The sequence below is a fragment of the Eleutherodactylus coqui genome, chromosome 1 (genome assembly GCF_035609145.1).
Source record: "Eleutherodactylus coqui strain aEleCoq1 chromosome 1, aEleCoq1.hap1, whole genome shotgun sequence".
In the NCBI taxonomy this organism is placed as follows: domain Eukaryota; kingdom Metazoa; phylum Chordata; class Amphibia; order Anura; family Eleutherodactylidae; genus Eleutherodactylus; species Eleutherodactylus coqui.
The window spans coordinates 499,976,573-499,993,910 of NC_089837.1; the positions used below are offsets into that span (position 1 = coordinate 499,976,573).

General features: G+C 45.7%; 1 protein-coding gene across 1 annotated transcript in view; it reads right to left on the minus strand.

The window, feature by feature from the left end:
* TYR (tyrosinase) overlaps window positions 1-16,843 on the minus strand; it is a 31,037-nt gene extending 14,194 nt beyond the window's left edge. Inside the window, exons 1-3 of the mRNA XM_066587099.1 lie at window positions 15,954-16,843; window positions 6,162-6,378; window positions 3,051-3,198 (exon numbers count right to left, since the gene is read on the minus strand). Coding sequence (XP_066443196.1) covers window positions 3,051-3,198; window positions 6,162-6,378; window positions 15,954-16,784 — 1,196 coding nt within the window. The 5' untranslated portion in view covers window positions 16,785-16,843. The remainder of the gene's footprint in view (window positions 1-3,050; window positions 3,199-6,161; window positions 6,379-15,953) is intronic.
* Between the last annotated feature and the right edge of the window lie 495 nt (window positions 16,844-17,338).

A 17,338-nucleotide genomic window follows, 5' to 3' on the forward strand; every position in this document is an offset into this window, starting at 1 on the left:
CATCTGCTCAGCCTGTTCTCCATACAAGTCGATCTATAACCTAGAACCATATTTATGCCATACAGAGAAAAACTAAATATTCCCAGTCGAAGAAGCTACAGACAGCTCTGTGCTAATAGACTTCATAAACGATATCTGTACTAAACGCTTAATATTCCCCTTATCAAGCTTCTTGGGGAGGGGAACAATTCCCATTATAACTGGTGTCTCTCATGTGGGATTTTGTCGGCTGTCTACGCGAGCCTGTGGAGAACCCTACGCTAGGAAGCTGATCATACAAAATCAGCAGGGGATATGTATTATGTAAACATGGCAGAGACTTCAGTACTGCAGAGAATGTTCAACGTCATGCCAGTTCTTAGATCGCATTGTCTGATCCCATCCAGCAAACGAAAGTTTCTGCCAGCGAGTTGAACGTTCCCAGGAAGCAGAAAAGACTGTCACAGATCTCATTGTAGAGGAGCTGGCAGCATTAGAGGTGCAAAGTATTCAGCATCCGATCACATCATGGGAATAATGGCAGCAGGGGGCGAGCGTGTTCAGAGGCATACGCTGAAACTGCTGCGCCCCAAAATCTGTAACAGGTTCCTGAACTGTAATGCTTCACCCATAGCACTCGTCTTCTCATATGAGGGAAATCTTATGGACCCCTAACGTATCTTTTGCACCCATTATAGTTAGATCCTTGGGTGTGTGGACTTAAAGGGGTTTTCCAGAACTCAGCTATTGATTATCATCAGGATAGGTAATCAATAGTTGACCAGTAGGGGTCTGCCGCACAAGACTCCTGCCAATCAGGTGATTGACGTGACAGCGGTGCTCAACTTTAGTCCATACCAGACACAGTGCCATATATTGTATAGTGGCTGTGCCTGGTATTACATCTCGGTCCTACTCATGAATGGAGCATAGCGTCTTTCAGGCCATGTCACCGATAAACGTAATGACTAGAGATGAGCGAGCATACTCGGTTCGGGTGTTTTTGCACTCGAGTACCGCTTTTTCCGAGTAACTGACTACTCGGACGAAAAAGATTGGGGGGGCGCCGGGGGTGAGTGGGGGGTTGCAGAGCGGAGTGGGAGGGGGGGAGAGAGAGAGCTCCCCCCTGTTCCGCACTGCTACCCCCCGCTCCACCATGCCCCCCCCCCCCCCCCCGCTCCCCGGCGCCCCCCGAATCTTTTCGTCCGAGTAGTCAGTTACTCGGAAAAAGCGGTGCTCGAGTGCAAAAACACCCGAACCGAGTATGCTCGCTCATCTCTAGTAATGACGTATGAGGCTGCAGCGCTCACAACTGTTGCAATGCTGCGTTGAATTGGTTTTATGAGAAACTGTAGTCTTTAATAAAAAAAATAGTTTAACAAAAAATCCACATAAAAAACACTTTTTTGGCGGTTTTTCCTTATTTTGGTTAAAAATAAAAATGAAGAAAAAAAACATGCTTGGTATTGCAACATCCATAATGACCCGTGCAATAAACTGAACACACTTTTTATCCCACGTGGCAAACATAAATTTAGAAAAAAAGAGCTAAAATACTTTATTTATACGTGCGCAAAAAAACCCCCAAAAAAACCCGCTCCACGCATGTTAAAAATGTGCGTGACTAAAGCTCCGTGCCCATTGAAAGCAATGAATGCATGCAACTTCCGCAGTAATTTTCGGGGAAGGGCTTGAAATATAAGCCCTTTCCTGAAAATCATCCCTGGCTGGTATAAAAAATATATACATCCCCTTACGGGCTCAGGTCTCCTTTTTCCACTGCTCTGAAGCACTTTCTGGTGGCTTGGGATTTAAAAATCCCTTCCTCGGGAAAGTGCTGGTCTGATTGGCTGAGCGCTGCCTGTGATTGGTCACAGCACTCAGCCAATCAGAGGCAGCACTCAGCCATTTATTGAATTCAATGTAATAGTGCTGTCCCAGTGTTCAGTGATGAGGGGACTCCCCACGGGGATATTTTACGCGCAGCACAGACCTTGCCGCTGCACATATGTCCTATCTTTTGCAAGTGCGAGTATTTTACCCCTTCAAAAGACGGACGTGTGAACAGTACGTAGGGAACCAATGGTTCTATCAGACGTGCTTTTTTGCATTCATAGGCGTGAGCAAAAAAATTGCTTGTCTGACTTCGCGCTTATGCTGGGTTCCCACTGGACTGTTTCACCAGAGAAATTTCGCAGTTTTGACACAGCAAAAAGACGCGAGGGCTTTCTCTTTCTGCAATTGCGCCATCTGCTGGCTAGAGCCAGTACTGCAGTGTGAGACATGCTGGAGAGGCCCCCGACAACAGAGCAGCCAGTAATATACAGTAAGAATACCCTGCCGGACGTCTTCCGACATATGAGCTGTGCAGCCTTCAATCAGAATGTCTTCAAACGTCAGACAGTGGATTGGAAAGGGTTAAAATGAATGGGATTAAAGCAAATCCTGTTCACATGTATAGGGTAAAAAAAAAAACGCTGCAGATTTCCTGCTGTCACTGTCCTGTAAACCTAATCTGCAGTTTTGCTGCGTTTCTGCAATGTAAGCAGGGAGAGAGCTGTCAGTCTTCACACAACAGGCGGGGAGAAGTCAGCGCGCCCCACCCCCGAGTCAAACTTCAAATTTCAATCAGACCCCCACGATCAGCGAGTTATGCCCTATCCTGTGGATATCCTGTTGATAGGCGATAACTTACAATCTTAGTAAACCCCTTTAAACCTATGCATGGGCCCAGTGCTAGCCTTAGGGGTCTGCAAATATTGTGCATCCCTGGTCTTCACTGAAGCTAGCGGCGTATAAAGTCATCAGCAGCTCTATAGTCTATAGGAAAAAAATGAGTGTTCGTAATTTTCTATTTCTGGGGAACTTTCCATTTGCATAAAGAAATGTTTTCTGCGAGTCTCCCCCCCCCTCCTCCCCCATCTACATTTCCATATTCAAATCATCAAAATTCCTCCAGTGTGACCCAGTATTTAAGGACAAAGCCATGTCAGCGCATCACCTAGATGGAGCCGGAGCACCAGCCACTTGGAATTATTTATGACCGCGTATCAGTCCATCTGAAGACTCACCTGTCAACAAACGCGTGATGAAGAACAAAAATAGGGTCATTAGCAGATCCCTGGACGGAGGACATCGAGCCATTCAGATAGACGTGCAGGGAATTGTGCATGTTACTCTGCGAGCGGTTTGCAATTCCACTGCGAGGATTAGCGAAACCTAGATACAAGAGTGAGACAAAGATCAAAAAGTGGTCCAGCGTGTTTTTGCTTTTTTCATAACTATTATTGGCTCCATGGTTTTGACCCCTGTCCTTAAAAATGGTCTTCACGTCAGTCGTTATTATAGAACTACTATAGAATGCAGCCAAAGTTGGTTTTACATGAGCATTACGGGCACAACATAACTAGTTTGGGGGTCTAATGACCAAGGCACACGGACATGGCCTTACTGCATACACGAAGTCTTTAGGACACTGCCCAGATTTCCTATGGGCTTGTAATACACTATGGGCTCACACCTCGCTATGGGGGCTATATTATGGATCCATGAAGCTCATGCCACCTATGACTTCCACCGGACTTTGTTTGCCATGTTTTTCTGGTGGCGATCATTCGATCAGTCACTGGTGACAATGGTGACGTCAGTGCTTGGCTGCTATGGTAGTAGCAGTCATGGTAAGGGTTGTTATTGGCTTAAACTTGTAATAACACTAAATGGAAAGTGGCAAATGTCCTGAACTGGGCAAACAGTAGGATCTTAAAGGGGTTGTACCAGGATAACAAGTTATGCCCTACTCATAGGATAGGAGATAACTTGCTGATCGGTGGGTATCTCACCACTGAGATCACCACTGAGATACTTGAGAACAGGGGTCCCATGTCCCCCTTTGCCTGTCACTGTGGGTTCACTTCATCCCCTATAGTGACATCAGAATGAATTGAACGCTGCCTGAGCATGCACTGCCATCACTCCATTCGTTTCAATGCAGCTGACAGATATACCCAAGCACTTGCCACTCAGCTATCTCTTGTAGTCCTATTGAAAGTGAATTGCGTAACATTGTGCTTGCATGTCCAGTCAGTGCTACATTTAATCTCACTGCGGGGTGTGTAGTAAGGTAAGAGGGGTGAGCAGTGCCCTGCTCCCCTCTTACAGATTACAGCAGTTCTGCTGCTATGTACTGAGCCCTGGAGCAAAGTCAAGCCCACTGTCACTATCATCCACTCAATGGCATCTAAGATAGGTAATAAAGTTGTTACAGGCTGCACTATTAAAGTTGGCCACAAGAGGGAATCCAAAGCTCATAAAAAATTTGGCTCAATAGGACTCAATTGAGATATACTAGAAACTTCCAGAATAGGCTGCGATTGGTAGCGTTACACCATGTGACACTGTGCAGAAGGGCCAGCGGGCATCTTGGTTCAGTGGCAGCCTTCTACAGTGTGTGGAGCAGCAGCAGCTCCTGTGTGCTGGGAGCTGCAGCCTCTCACTACAATACAGCACAATGATCAGGCCAGCAAGAGAGACTAGTAAGGTTGTGGAGAAACACAGTGGGCCTGATGACCAGGACTGAAGAAATAGTGCAAGGGCCAGGGCACCAAAGGCACATGGCAAAAGGGTCCTGAGGAACACGGGGCAAAGAAATGACAAGCATCCCTGTGCAGTATGTTCGTCCAACAGTGGATGCTTTATGTTCTCTAAGGGCAGATGAGTAAGGCGCAGCGTCGCTAAATATTGGTGTGCACACTTAAAGAGATGATAACAGGCCTGCTAACAGTGAGGGTGTTAATGTCAAAGACATTAGGTTATGAGCGCTAAGGGTATTTTACCAGTCAGTACAGAAACATACAGTGTAGGAATGATTGCCCAAAGATGCTTATGTGACCTATGCTAAAGTCATGTTGCAGCAAGACACTAGATGTGAAAACAGAGAGAACTAAAATACAGTTTGTGAGACCTTGAGCAATAGTGTTATGTCTATGATGTTGTGCATCATAGTGCAAGGACGTAGCCCCTTCGGGCCTTAAGGGGTCAATACATGGTAAGACTGCCGGAAGGGATGAAGATGGCTGCAGGTTGTAAAGGTTTTAACCTTCCTGTTGCATCAGCTCACAGTGAGGAGGACAGGGTACACGGGACCCCCATTCTCGGGATCGGTACGGGTCTCACGCTGAGACCCCCACAATCACTGAGGTATTCCCCATCCTCAGGAGAAGAGATAACTAGTGATCCTGGTACAACCACTTCAAGGCAACCTTCTGGTCCAGGGAGCAGAACTTGTACAGTAACCGGAGATGGGAAGGTATTATATTACCAGATACCCAACATTCACCACATTCTGCAACCAGTCCACTTGTTCCCGGCATCCTCTTCATTTTTTCAACTGTGCATCAGTCGTCATACACCGCATGCTGCTTTCCTATTGGCCAGAACTCCTCATGTGAGCAGAACTATCCAAAAAGAGCCCCATGTAATGTCTTGGACTACCAATACACTATTCTTAGACTATCACTGAAGCCGTCTTGGAAGAATGTAAAGGAGCCACAGGAACAAGCGAATTGGCAGCAAAATGGTGTAAGGAGGGCACCAGCTAATACAACCTGTCCCGCTTTCCCGGGTCTGGAAGGTTGATTTAAGAAATGTAACCATCTACATGTGTTATCTTTACTTAGCCATGACGCGTCAGCTGATTGTACACTGGGACATCCTTGGATTCAGCAGCCCGTATTCCATTCGCATTGAATATACCAATGAAATGCAAGTCTATTTTGTTGGATTAGTCTTGGTCAAGCTCTGCAACAGATTCCCATCAATACACTACGGCCATACCAATGTCTTACACTATATTGATATGTCATTCTCTGTGGTTTATAATATAGGTTTGGACTAAAACTAGCCATAGACAGATGTCAACTGAACCACCCACATGGGGTGACAATTGAATGCAATAGAGAAATCTGATGGTTCCCTGTCATTGGGGGTAAACAAAAACAGACTTGGGGATTTCAACATGCTCAATTTATTACTATGGGAGGTAGGGAACAATCATTCTTGATCATCATCTCGGTATATGTATGATATGATGATCCAGTTGCTGTAGGCTGTTTGGCATCAGCCCCCTCATATGTATGGCCGGTTTAATGTCTTGTGGCTTTCAAAAATTTTCAAGATGCAATTACCTTCCAGAGTGTTCCTGAAGCTGAAGTTGGCATTGCGATCCATGGGGCCAGTTTCATAGTCTGTTAACGATAAACAGGCTTCAACATCAGCCGAAGTAGGTAAATTAGGGGTCCGGCTTCGGTCATGACGTCCAGGGCTCCTCAATAAGGGACCTTCATTTGTGCCATTGCACAAGGTTCGGAGACGATTGTATTCTTCAGGCTGACTGCACACAACCTAGGAAGATGTAAAAACAACCAAAAACAAGAGAAAAAAAATATATATATATCATAAAATACAAAGATTTCTTCAAGTTTGAAGAACGTGCGACCACTTAGATTGGGGTTTACCAAATTGGAAAGATTTTGGAATATATGTTCAATGTCACTATAGTTGCAAAGGGAGCACACCCCATGGGTAAGGCTGGCCATACACAGATGAGATGCGCTCAAACTTTATTTCTTATTCTTCTCATGGACAGTAGGAAAAAAAAGTGTCCTGTTTGTATGGGTTGGCCAAGAATTTATGAATCACCATAAATTAGAGAAAGTTTCTTATTTTTTTATACCCACTTTTCAACCAAATTGACTTTTGTAACTGAGGGATGGACTGCAGACTTACTCCAGGCAACAGGATGACATCACATCCGCCTCATCTCTACTATCAAATCCCAGTTTAGCTCCATCTGCTCAAGGCCTTTAAAAAGCCCCCAGAGATCTGTCTGGCCATATAGCTTTGCAGCTGCAGCCCGTTGACTCTCTCGCTCCTCTTCATTCCTTTGTACACCCCCAAGGACTTCTATTGGATTCAGCTCCCAACGCTTTGAATCTGTCAAGTGGGCAGTCTCCTCCGCTCACTATCAATGGGCTATGTGAGATCTGCTCCACACATAACTCACTGACAATGAGCAGTGGAGACCGCCCACTTGACAAGTTCAAAGCACTCAAGATTAAGGCCCATTTAGACCCAAAAATCGCTCAAAGCCGTCTTTTGAGAGAGAATCGTTGGGTCTAAACGCACGGGCATTGTGCAGTTTTCATTAACGAGTCGTTCATTCTTCTCTTTCAGCATGCTGAAAGACAATGATAACCCTTATCAGTGCCGCACGCTGAGTTCTCAGTGAGATACCGCAGATACTAGTGTTTCAGCTAGTATCCCACTTAGAGAACACAGCTGGAATATGAAGAAAACAGCGCTCCAGCTGTGTTCTGCATACCCTGCTCGGAGCGCTCAGCTGTATACCAGCAGGGGTGCACCATGAACACAGCAGGAGTATGCAGAAGACAAGTGCTCCAGCTGTCTTCTGCATACCCCGCTCAGAGCGCTCAGCTGTACAACAGCTGAGCGCTCCGAGAGGACAATAGCTGAATGCAGAAGACAGCGGTCCCGATTCGCTCAAATGATGGCTTTTGAGCGCTAATCATTGTCTAAATGGGCCTTTATTATTTTATGTATCTTTGAGGACAGCATGGAGTAGATTTCACTACTTTTCACAAGAAGAGCGGAGCAGTGGAGAAGATCAGCCAAATCCATTCATAGTGAGACGGTGCAAACATCAGGTGACGAGACCTTCTGCGATTAATAAATATATTTCGCATTTATTTGATTTTTTTTTAAAATATGTCCAACTTCTAGGAATGACCATCAACTTTCTTCTCACAGTTACCACTAGATGCGCGGACTTCCTCGCCGTTAATCGCGGTTATTTACATCTGATAAATGACATTACCCATGCAGGCAACAATAATGTTCCGTCAGCCGAGACGCGCTGCTTACAAAACACGTGTGAGACGGATTAGAGCGTTCCATCGGGAACCAAAGCAAATCCCATCAGCTGGGTTGCAGCGCGGCATTGGCAGAGGCGGAGGTAATCATTCTCTTTGGTCTGTGAACTTCTCATTGTGCAGTTGGCGTATTTGGGTGCAGTCACGCCAGTCTATGCCGTTTCAGTTCATGAAGACCTGACTGTGTGTAGCGCGTGTTACAAGCATTTTTGCTGCGGTTTTTAGGTCCCCCTGAGATCTGTTTTTAGCATGTTAAAAAAAACCAAAATAGGGTCCATTTAGCGCAGCTTCACAAGGGCGTATTTATGCGTGCAAGAATAGAGTCCATTGATTAGAGCGGGTTTGTTCACACTTCCATATTTTGTGCGCAGTCAGTGTGGGTCCACTAATGCGCACACAATACGCAAGCAGATGAAACACTGCGTAATTCTGCAGGAAGGGGAACACTTCTGGAACTTATTAAGACTAATTCGCCATTTTACTCCGTGCGTCTTTGTTTGCCGCATGCGAATGAACGTGCCTTGCGGACGCAAAGAGTACAGGAATATACACCAATGGGCATGCGAGAAAAGCATAGTTAATTCCGCTAAAATACAGTGCTCAGGTGCTCACAAATACGCATACGCTCGTGAGAAGCTGGCCTCAGGGTTCCTTCACACGGGGGTCTTTGCGTCGGTTTGTTTGCACTCTGTTTTAGCGTGTGCAAAAAAAAATGCAGCATGTCCAACTTTTGTGCGCAAATGTACATATAGAGTGTGCGCTAATGTGGAATCGCAATATGCTGCACAATTGCAACGGGAGGAAGAACCCGTCTGGTCCTCATGAGACAAATTAGCCATTTAAATAGGGGCGTGGTTGCGTCCCACGCCGAACTAACCGTGTCCTGTGGGCGCAAAAACAGTTCAGTAAAATACGACGATACGCATGCAAAAAAAACTTGTCCATGGCGCAAATATGTTGCGCTAAGGTGTGCGCAATTGTGTGAAGGAGCCCTTAGGCTGTATCCGCACGGGCTACAAAATCTCGCCACAAGACATTGCTACAATGGGAAAGAACCCATGAGAAACCACGGGCTTCACATTGTAGCGAGATTTTGTAGCCCGTGTAGATGCAGCCTTAGGGCTCCTGCACACTTGCGTTTTTCTTGCACGTTTTTTTCACGCGATATCGCTGCATTTTTTTCACGCGCTCGTCAATGGGACTTTCTAATGTTAAAAACGCATCGCTAGTTTGTGCTTTGCAATTTTTGTGCGGTGCGTTTTTAACATTAGAAAGTCCCATTGACAACCGCATGAAAAAAACACACAAGAAAAACGCAAGTTGGTATTCCCCCTTAGGGCTCAGTCACACGGGCGTTTTAACGCGTCTGTTAGTCGTGTTTGCGATCTGCATCAATACAGAACCAATGCTTTTCAATGTGAGCGCTCACATGTGCGAATTTTACATGCGCAAAAACGTCTGCGGCGAAAATTATAGGACACCGTTTTTTAAAACGCAGGTAACTGCGGCATCGGTATATGTTGGATGTGAAAGACCTAGATGCTGTCGCATCCAGGGGTTTCACCTTGTGCTCAATGGGGCCGAGGGCAGCAGCGCCGACTCCATTGAGAACGTACAGTGAAGAGCGCGATCCATTGGCACAGCTGTGACAAATATATATTTTTTATTTTTTACATATTTTAGGGATGATTTTCAGGGAAGGGCTTATATTTAAAGCTCTTCCCCAAAAATCACTGCAGCGCTTGCCGGCAGCCTATTGCTTTCAATAGAGCCGGCTGTAGCACCAGCTCCATTGAATTCAATGGGAGAACATCGCTCTCCTGTCACAGCTGTGGCAGAGGATTTCTTCATCTCCGTGGGGAGTACCCTCGTCACTGGACACTGTGACAATGCTGTCCGCTGCCGCCATCCCCATTGACCAAAGGCGAAACCCCTGGATGCAGTCACATCCAGGGATTTCACATACAAGGAATCCCTTTCTGCAGCTGTCACAGCCGCAGCAGGGGATAGCGAGAAGCGCCCCTTTTGTGTGGAAAAACGTGCCAAGTGCGTTTTTTTTCTGCATGCTGCCTGCTTCGGTCCCACCATTTTCTGAATACAAGCGTTTTGTGCACAAAAATTTGCGCGTTAAAACGCCCGTGTGACTGAGCCCTAAATGTCCCTTTTTTTTCACTGTCTCCTGGCAGCGTGCATGAAGTCCGCAGCACATATGCTTGTAACATCTGTATGCTGTGCTTTGGTTTCGTGTTACTCCAGCCTTGGGGCTTACTCTCTGCATTAAAAAAAATCACCCAATGGGTTCATTCAGACGAACACAGGTCACGCGGCGTGCTCCTATAGACTTCTATGTCAGCTGGAAAAACGAAAGGGGGGGAGAGTTTACCTGCGTACAACGGTGGGAAAAGACGATGACTTTGATTGCCATAATAAACCGATCGATCGGCGAGCACGGACGCATCAGCTGCCTCTTGCCGTCTCCTCCCTTCATTTTATTTTTTGCGACTCTACGCTCCTTGCGGGCGAGGTATTCCGCATCCGCTCGTGTGAATGGCTCTAAATACGCCACTTCTGATAGAGAGTTGAGCGTGGCAAACTTCATTTATGCGATTATACGGTGCGTACGGCGAACATATAAACGCATACCGCCCTGTGAAGGAGGCTTTAGGGCGGCTTCACATGAGCGCAATATGCAGAGAATGGAGCTCGCTGTTTTCATTGGACTGATTCTCATTTCTCTTTTTTTTGCTCGTGCGTTTAGCCTGGAAAACAACAAAAGCACCATGCTGTATTTTAAGGCAAATGTGCACAACAAAGGTCCCCATAGAAGTCTAAGGCAGTGCGCAAATGTGCACATATGTGTGGGTGAGTGCAAAACGCTGCGTACACCCATGAGCAGCAGCACCTCATTTGACTTAATAGCAATTTAAATCAGGGCGGGGTGATTCCGTCATCCATGTGAACTAGCGGTGCCTGCGCAAATATCCACATGATTTACCCAGGCACGTGCGCAAAAAAACTCTTTCACGAGGCATATACGTCACGCTTATTCAACCATTCCTGCCCTCCTGCTGGCGTGAAGCCGCCCTCAGATACGTTTCCTGCCAACATTAGACTGTAAACTATAAATCACATGATCTCATGACATCACCATATATGACCTCCCTTAAGACCGGCTTTACACGAGCGTATGCGTAATTGTGAACTTTTTTCGTGCGTGCATTGGCGTATTTTTCTGTTCTTACTGCAAGCTGTATACAATTGCGCATGCAAAAAATATACGCTCCCAGCCATTGAAATAACTCTAATGAATCCAAGATGTGTTCTTTTTCCTTCGCGATTACCGTTTCCCGCATTTCCTAACACGGTGCACACACATTGACTTCTATGGGGACATTTGGTGCACAAATGCGCCGTTTTATTTTGTGCGGTGTATTTCGTGCAGCCGAAGTGCGCAGAGATAAATACACGGATGGGAACGAACCCATTGGATTCAATGTGCTCCAATCACTACATATTGCGCACGCGAATTCGTCCGTGTGAAGCCGACCTAAGTGTATATAATTAACATCTTAATAATTTAACAAATCTGTTTGGCGTTTCGCCCCGGAGGACGGCGAGTCCTTAATTTAAATATCCAAAGGGCTTCCCGCCGGAGGAGCTCTTCTGCACAGCACCTCCTCCTGTGCATTTGATAATCCTGTTAATGCCGTAATATATAAATGAGGCCAAACGCCGGTTGTGTACAAAGTGCTTCGATGCCCCAGAAATACTTCCATCAGTTATAGTATTCACGTCATTCGGAGATTCTTCGTCGCATTTCCTCGCGGTCCATTCGCCCTGTTTGAGATTGCGCTCTGTACATTGAGTGATATGTATTCAAGTATATGGAAGCTTTATGTTATATGTACTGGACCAATCATAACATCCGTTTTAGGCAAATATCCACTTTTTGGATCTACTCTTAGGCCGGGCTCCCACGAGCGGGTCAGATTCCACCCAGTGGATTCCAGCTACAAGCCGTGCCGGCGACCCTGCTTACCTGCGAATAACCGCGGCGGCTCGGAGACTCTTGTGCTGCTCGGTGATAATATAATATATCACTCTATGTTTTACCTGGTCTCCTACAAAAGGACAGCCGTTGTCCATGATATTTGTTGGATGTCATACTGATACTAAATAGCCAGGTTTCTCTTTACTATCAGAACTATTTCATTATAGTTGTTACTAAATCTGGTGGAAAAAGTCATTTTGGCGTTTATGCCAATGTTATTTTTACTATTGCTACTTTATAAGATTACCCCTTCTTTTTCAGATTCAATTTTTCTGGCTCTATGGAGGAACCATTGTGGATATCCATGGGATTTCAATTTACACTCTTTGTCAAAAACCTTGTCACCTGAGACCCTAAAAGTGGTTCCCCCCTTGGCCTATAAGAAGCTCACGGAGGCTCCTTGTGTGTAGTGACCTCTTCTTCCGCTTTTAGAGCTTGTTGGCCACTAGACGCCTCTACGACACAGAGAAGAGATTTCACCCCGTTATCAGAGTCTGAGAGGGACGCATTATTGGGATGTGAGAAGCTGGAGGGTCATATCGATGAATTGTCCCCTACCGGGCCATTCTGACCAGACTGTTAGGAGGTGTTGGGACAAGTGGATGCAAGATAGTACACACAAATGGTTCTCAGCACACCCTCAACAGACCACCAGCAGAGAGAATTATCTGATTATCTGACAAGCACGAGCAGCTCCAACTGTTTCTTTGTCCGCCATCCAGAGACATTGTTACCGGTCATTGTGTCTATTGGAAGAGTTTCCAGGTGCTTCGCTGAAGGACATTTGGTCTCATAACACCCATTGTATCCAAGTTAGAGGCGGCCCAACAGAGTAATAGAGCCTCCATGCCCACCTGTATCACATCATGTATTCACGCAAGAGGTGGTACAACAGGGCATTAGAGCCTCCATGCCTGCCGGAATCACATCTTGTATCCAAGCTGGAGGCAGTACAACAGGGTGCTAAAGCCTCCATGCCCGCCTGTATCACATCTTGTATCCAAGCTGAAGGCAATACCACAGGGTACTAGAGCCTCCATGCCCACCTGTATCACATCATGTATCCACGCAAGAGGTGGTACAACAGGGTACTAGAGCCTCCATGCCTGCTGGAATCACATCTTGTATCCAAGCTAGAGGCGGTACAACAGGTTAATAGAGCCAGCATGCCCACCTGAATCACATCTTGTATCCCAGCTAGAGGTGATACTGGATCCTCCATACCCGCCCCTATCACATCTTGTATCCAAGCTAGAGGTAGTACAACAGGGTACTAGAGTCTTCATGCCCGCCTGTTTCACGTCTTGTATCTAAGCTAGCGGTGGTACAACATGGTACTAAAGCCTCCATGCCTGCCTGAATCACATTTTGTATCCAAGCTAGAGGTGGAACTAGAGCCTCCATGCCCTCCTGTATCACATTCAAGCTAGGGGCAGTACAACAGGGTATTAGAGCCTCCATGCCTGCTTGTATCACATCTTGTATCCAAGCTAGAGCTGGTACAACAGGGTACTAGAGCCTCCATGCCTGCCTGTATCACATCTTGTATCCATGCTGGAGGCGGTACAACAGGGTATTAAAGCCTCCACACCTGCCCGTATCACATTTTGTTTCAAAGCTAGAAGCAGTACAACAGGGTAGTAGAGCATCCATGCCCATCCATATCACATCTTCTATCCATGATAGAAGCAGTGCAACAAGGTATTAGAGCCTCCATGCTTCTCTAACTCAAATATTGCATCTAAGCTTGAGGTGGTACAACAGGGTACTAGAGCCTTCAGGCCCGCCCGTATCACATCTTGTATCCAAGCTAATGGCGGTACAACAGGGTACTAGAGCCTCCATGCTTGTCTGTATCACATTTTGTATCCAAGCTAGAGGTGGTACAACATTGTACTAGAGCTTCTATGCCCCCATATCACGCCTTGTATCTAAGCTAGAGGCAGTACAACAAGCAACTAGAGCTTCCATGCCTTCCTTTATCACATCTTGTATCAAAGCTAGAGGTGGTACAACAGGCTACTAGAGCCTCTATGCTCGCCTGTATCCTATCTTGTATCCGAGCTGGAGGTGGTACAGCAGGGTACTAGAGCCTCTATACCCCCTCCCCCCATATCATGTCTTGTATCCAAGCTAGAGGTGGTACAACGGGGTACTAGAGCCTCCATGCCTATATCACATCTTGTATCTAACCTAGAGGCAGTAGAACAGGGTACTAGAGCTTCCATGCTCACCTGTATCACATCTTGTATCCAAGCTAAAGGCAGTACGACTGGTACTAGAGCTTCTATTCCCACCCCTATCACATTTTGTATCCAAGCTTGGGATGGTTCAACAGGGTACTAGAGCCTCCATGCCCACCTGTATGACGGCTTGTATCCACGCTAGAGGTGGTACAACAGGGTACTAGAGCTGCCATGCTTGCTGGAATCACATTTTGTATCCAAGCTAAAGGCGGTTATAGAGCCTCCATTCCCATCCATATCACATCTTGTATCCAAGATGGTGGTCTAACAGGGTACTAGAGCCTCCATGTTTGCCTGTATCACATTTTGTATCCACGCTAGAGGCATTACAACAGGGTACTATAGCCTCCATGCCCACCTGTACTAGAGCCTCTATGCCTGCTCCTATCACATCTTGTATCCAAGCTAGAGGTGGTATAACGGTACTGGAGCCTCCATGCTTGTCCTTTTCAAACATTGCAGCCAAACTAGAGGTGGTCCAACAGAGTACTAGAGCCTCCATGTTCAGTTGTATCACATTTTGTATCCAAGCTAGAGGTGGTACAAAAGGGTACTAGAGCTTCTATGCCCCCATATCACATCTTGTATCCAAGCTAGAGGCAGTATAACAAGGTACTAGAGCTTCCATGCCCACCTGTATTACATCTTGTATCAAAGCTATAGATGGTACAACAAGGTACTACAACCTCCATGCCCATTTCACATCTTGCAACCCAGATAGAGGTGGTACAACAGGGTACTAGAGACTCCATGCTCGCCTGTATCACATCTTGTATCCAAGCCGGAGGTGGTACAACAGGGTACTAGATCCTCTATGTCCCCCCCCCCGTATCACGTCTTGTATCCAAGCTAGATGTGGTACAACAAGGTACTAGAGCCTCCACCCCCCCCCCCCCTGTATCACATCTTGTATACAAGCTAAGGGTGGTACAACAGGGTACTAGAGCCTCCACGCCACCCATATCACATTTTGTATCCAAGCTAGAGGCAGTACAACAGGGTACTAGAGCCTCCATGCCCGCCCATATCGCATCTTGTATACAAGCTAGAGGCGGTACAACAGGGTACTAGAGCCTCCCTACAAGGGGTCAGTTCTCCCCAATTAATTATCCTTTTGGTCTGATATTGTAATCACTTATATCAACGCTACAATCACACAGAGAAAGTTTCCTTCCATCTGACAACTTCTAGCGGAGGGATTTTTCTTACCCTGAGTATATCTATCTCTAGCGTTTCATACGTTTTCTATGCGTTTTCTTCTGAACATAAACATTTTGTCCTAATAATTACCCCCGCAGGCATGCATTTAGATATGTACTGTGGGTGATTGCTCGAGGCTAGAAGAATGTTGTTCCCAGCAATTTCTTCATAAAGCATAGTTATTACCTTGCGTAATGTTTCTAATTAATGTAATGTCTAGAAAATTTATTTTGTCAGAGCTAAAAATTACCGTAAATCCCAAATTAATTTCATTATATTTTTTTTTAAAAATCATAAATTCTCATATGATATCGGTATCTCCATCCCACACCACAGACAAAACATCATCCATAAAACATCCATACCAATGACTGATGGAGATACCGGTTAGGAGCCACCGCTCTATTTTACAGCACTGATATATATATATATATATATATATATATATATATATATATATATATATATATATATATATATGTGTGTGTGTGTGTGTGTGTGTGTGTGTGTAAGTAAGACCTCTGAACTTACCTGCCAGGAAGAGAAGAAAGAAGCCGGGCTCAGGAGGACGTTGCTGGTTGGGTGAGTGCTGCCAAAAAACTCATCAGTACAGATTTCACACTGTTGGGCGTCTCTCCAATCCCAAAAGGGAATGGTGAAGTTCTCATCACCTGCAAGCTTCTGAATTTCATGCTCCCAATGAAGTAAGTAGAACCTGTGCCAGGGCAAGAAGGCTGGTGCTTCATGGGCAAAGTCAATATCTCTCCACACAAGGTCACCTTCTAGGAAAGAATCCCTGGAGGCGTAATAATGTAGCCACACAAAGAGGTCATACACGCTGATGTCTGTAAAAAGTGGTTTGGAACCATTGTTCATTTGCTCGTAGGTCCCGGTGGCAATGACAAAGTCCGTGCTGATGGTGCGTTTGGCCAGATTGAGGTAGGCGATGAACTTGTCCTTCTCCGCCGCAGTTATCTTGAAGATCTCTTTCCTGATCAATGTCCTTCTCACCGTACAGTTGGGACCGATGAAACCAAATTTGCAATCACCGCAGTTGTAGCCCATGAAGTTGCCCTGGCATTGGCAGGTCCTGTTGTAGAAGACAACAGGCCAGTTTTCTCTATCATCAATCCCACTAAAGGGAAATTGAGGACCCAAAGGCGAGGTAGATACGACAACATCTTGACACGTTCCTCTTCCAGAAACTTCTCCACATGAAGAACCATCTCCAGCCCAAACCGGGCAACATTCTTTACTCAAGAGGACCTCTGCAGAGCTGCATGCCCTCGGAAATTGTCCATTGACTGAGGGCAATACTAAAAGGAGTACAGCAGCTACAAATAGCATGATACGACTCCTCATCCTGGTGCCCCTCGTACTTCACAACCTCCTCAGCCCTCTACGACAGACCAGGAAGTTCTATTCTGTTCTCACTTATTAATTGGCCTAATCACGTGGGGAGGCTTATATCATGTTTGACTCTCACTCCCAGTGAGGAAAGTTCCTAATCCCTCCCCTCATTAGTACTGCTGATGTGAACGGATGGACATTGGAATGTGAGAAGACCTTTTTTTTTTCAGCACCACAAATTTCACAATTTTTCAACTCTTTTTTTTTTTTGTATCCGAAATTGAAATTTTTGGATTTTGGCCGGAAGATTTCTCACTCTTAATTGGATGTTTGTTTTTCTTCTTAAAAGGTCAAAAACAAATACTCACAGGCAAAGTAGATCAGCGCCGCGTGGAAAGTGGAACAAATGCCTTGAATAGACAGAGACATGTGATGCGGGATCTGGACTCCATTCATAGAATCAGTGCGGGGATGTAATAACAGTGAATGATAAAGTAAGGTCGATTTCTAACCATTATCAGGCTGATGTCACACAATGTCATTTTTAGGAAATTGATGTATTTTGG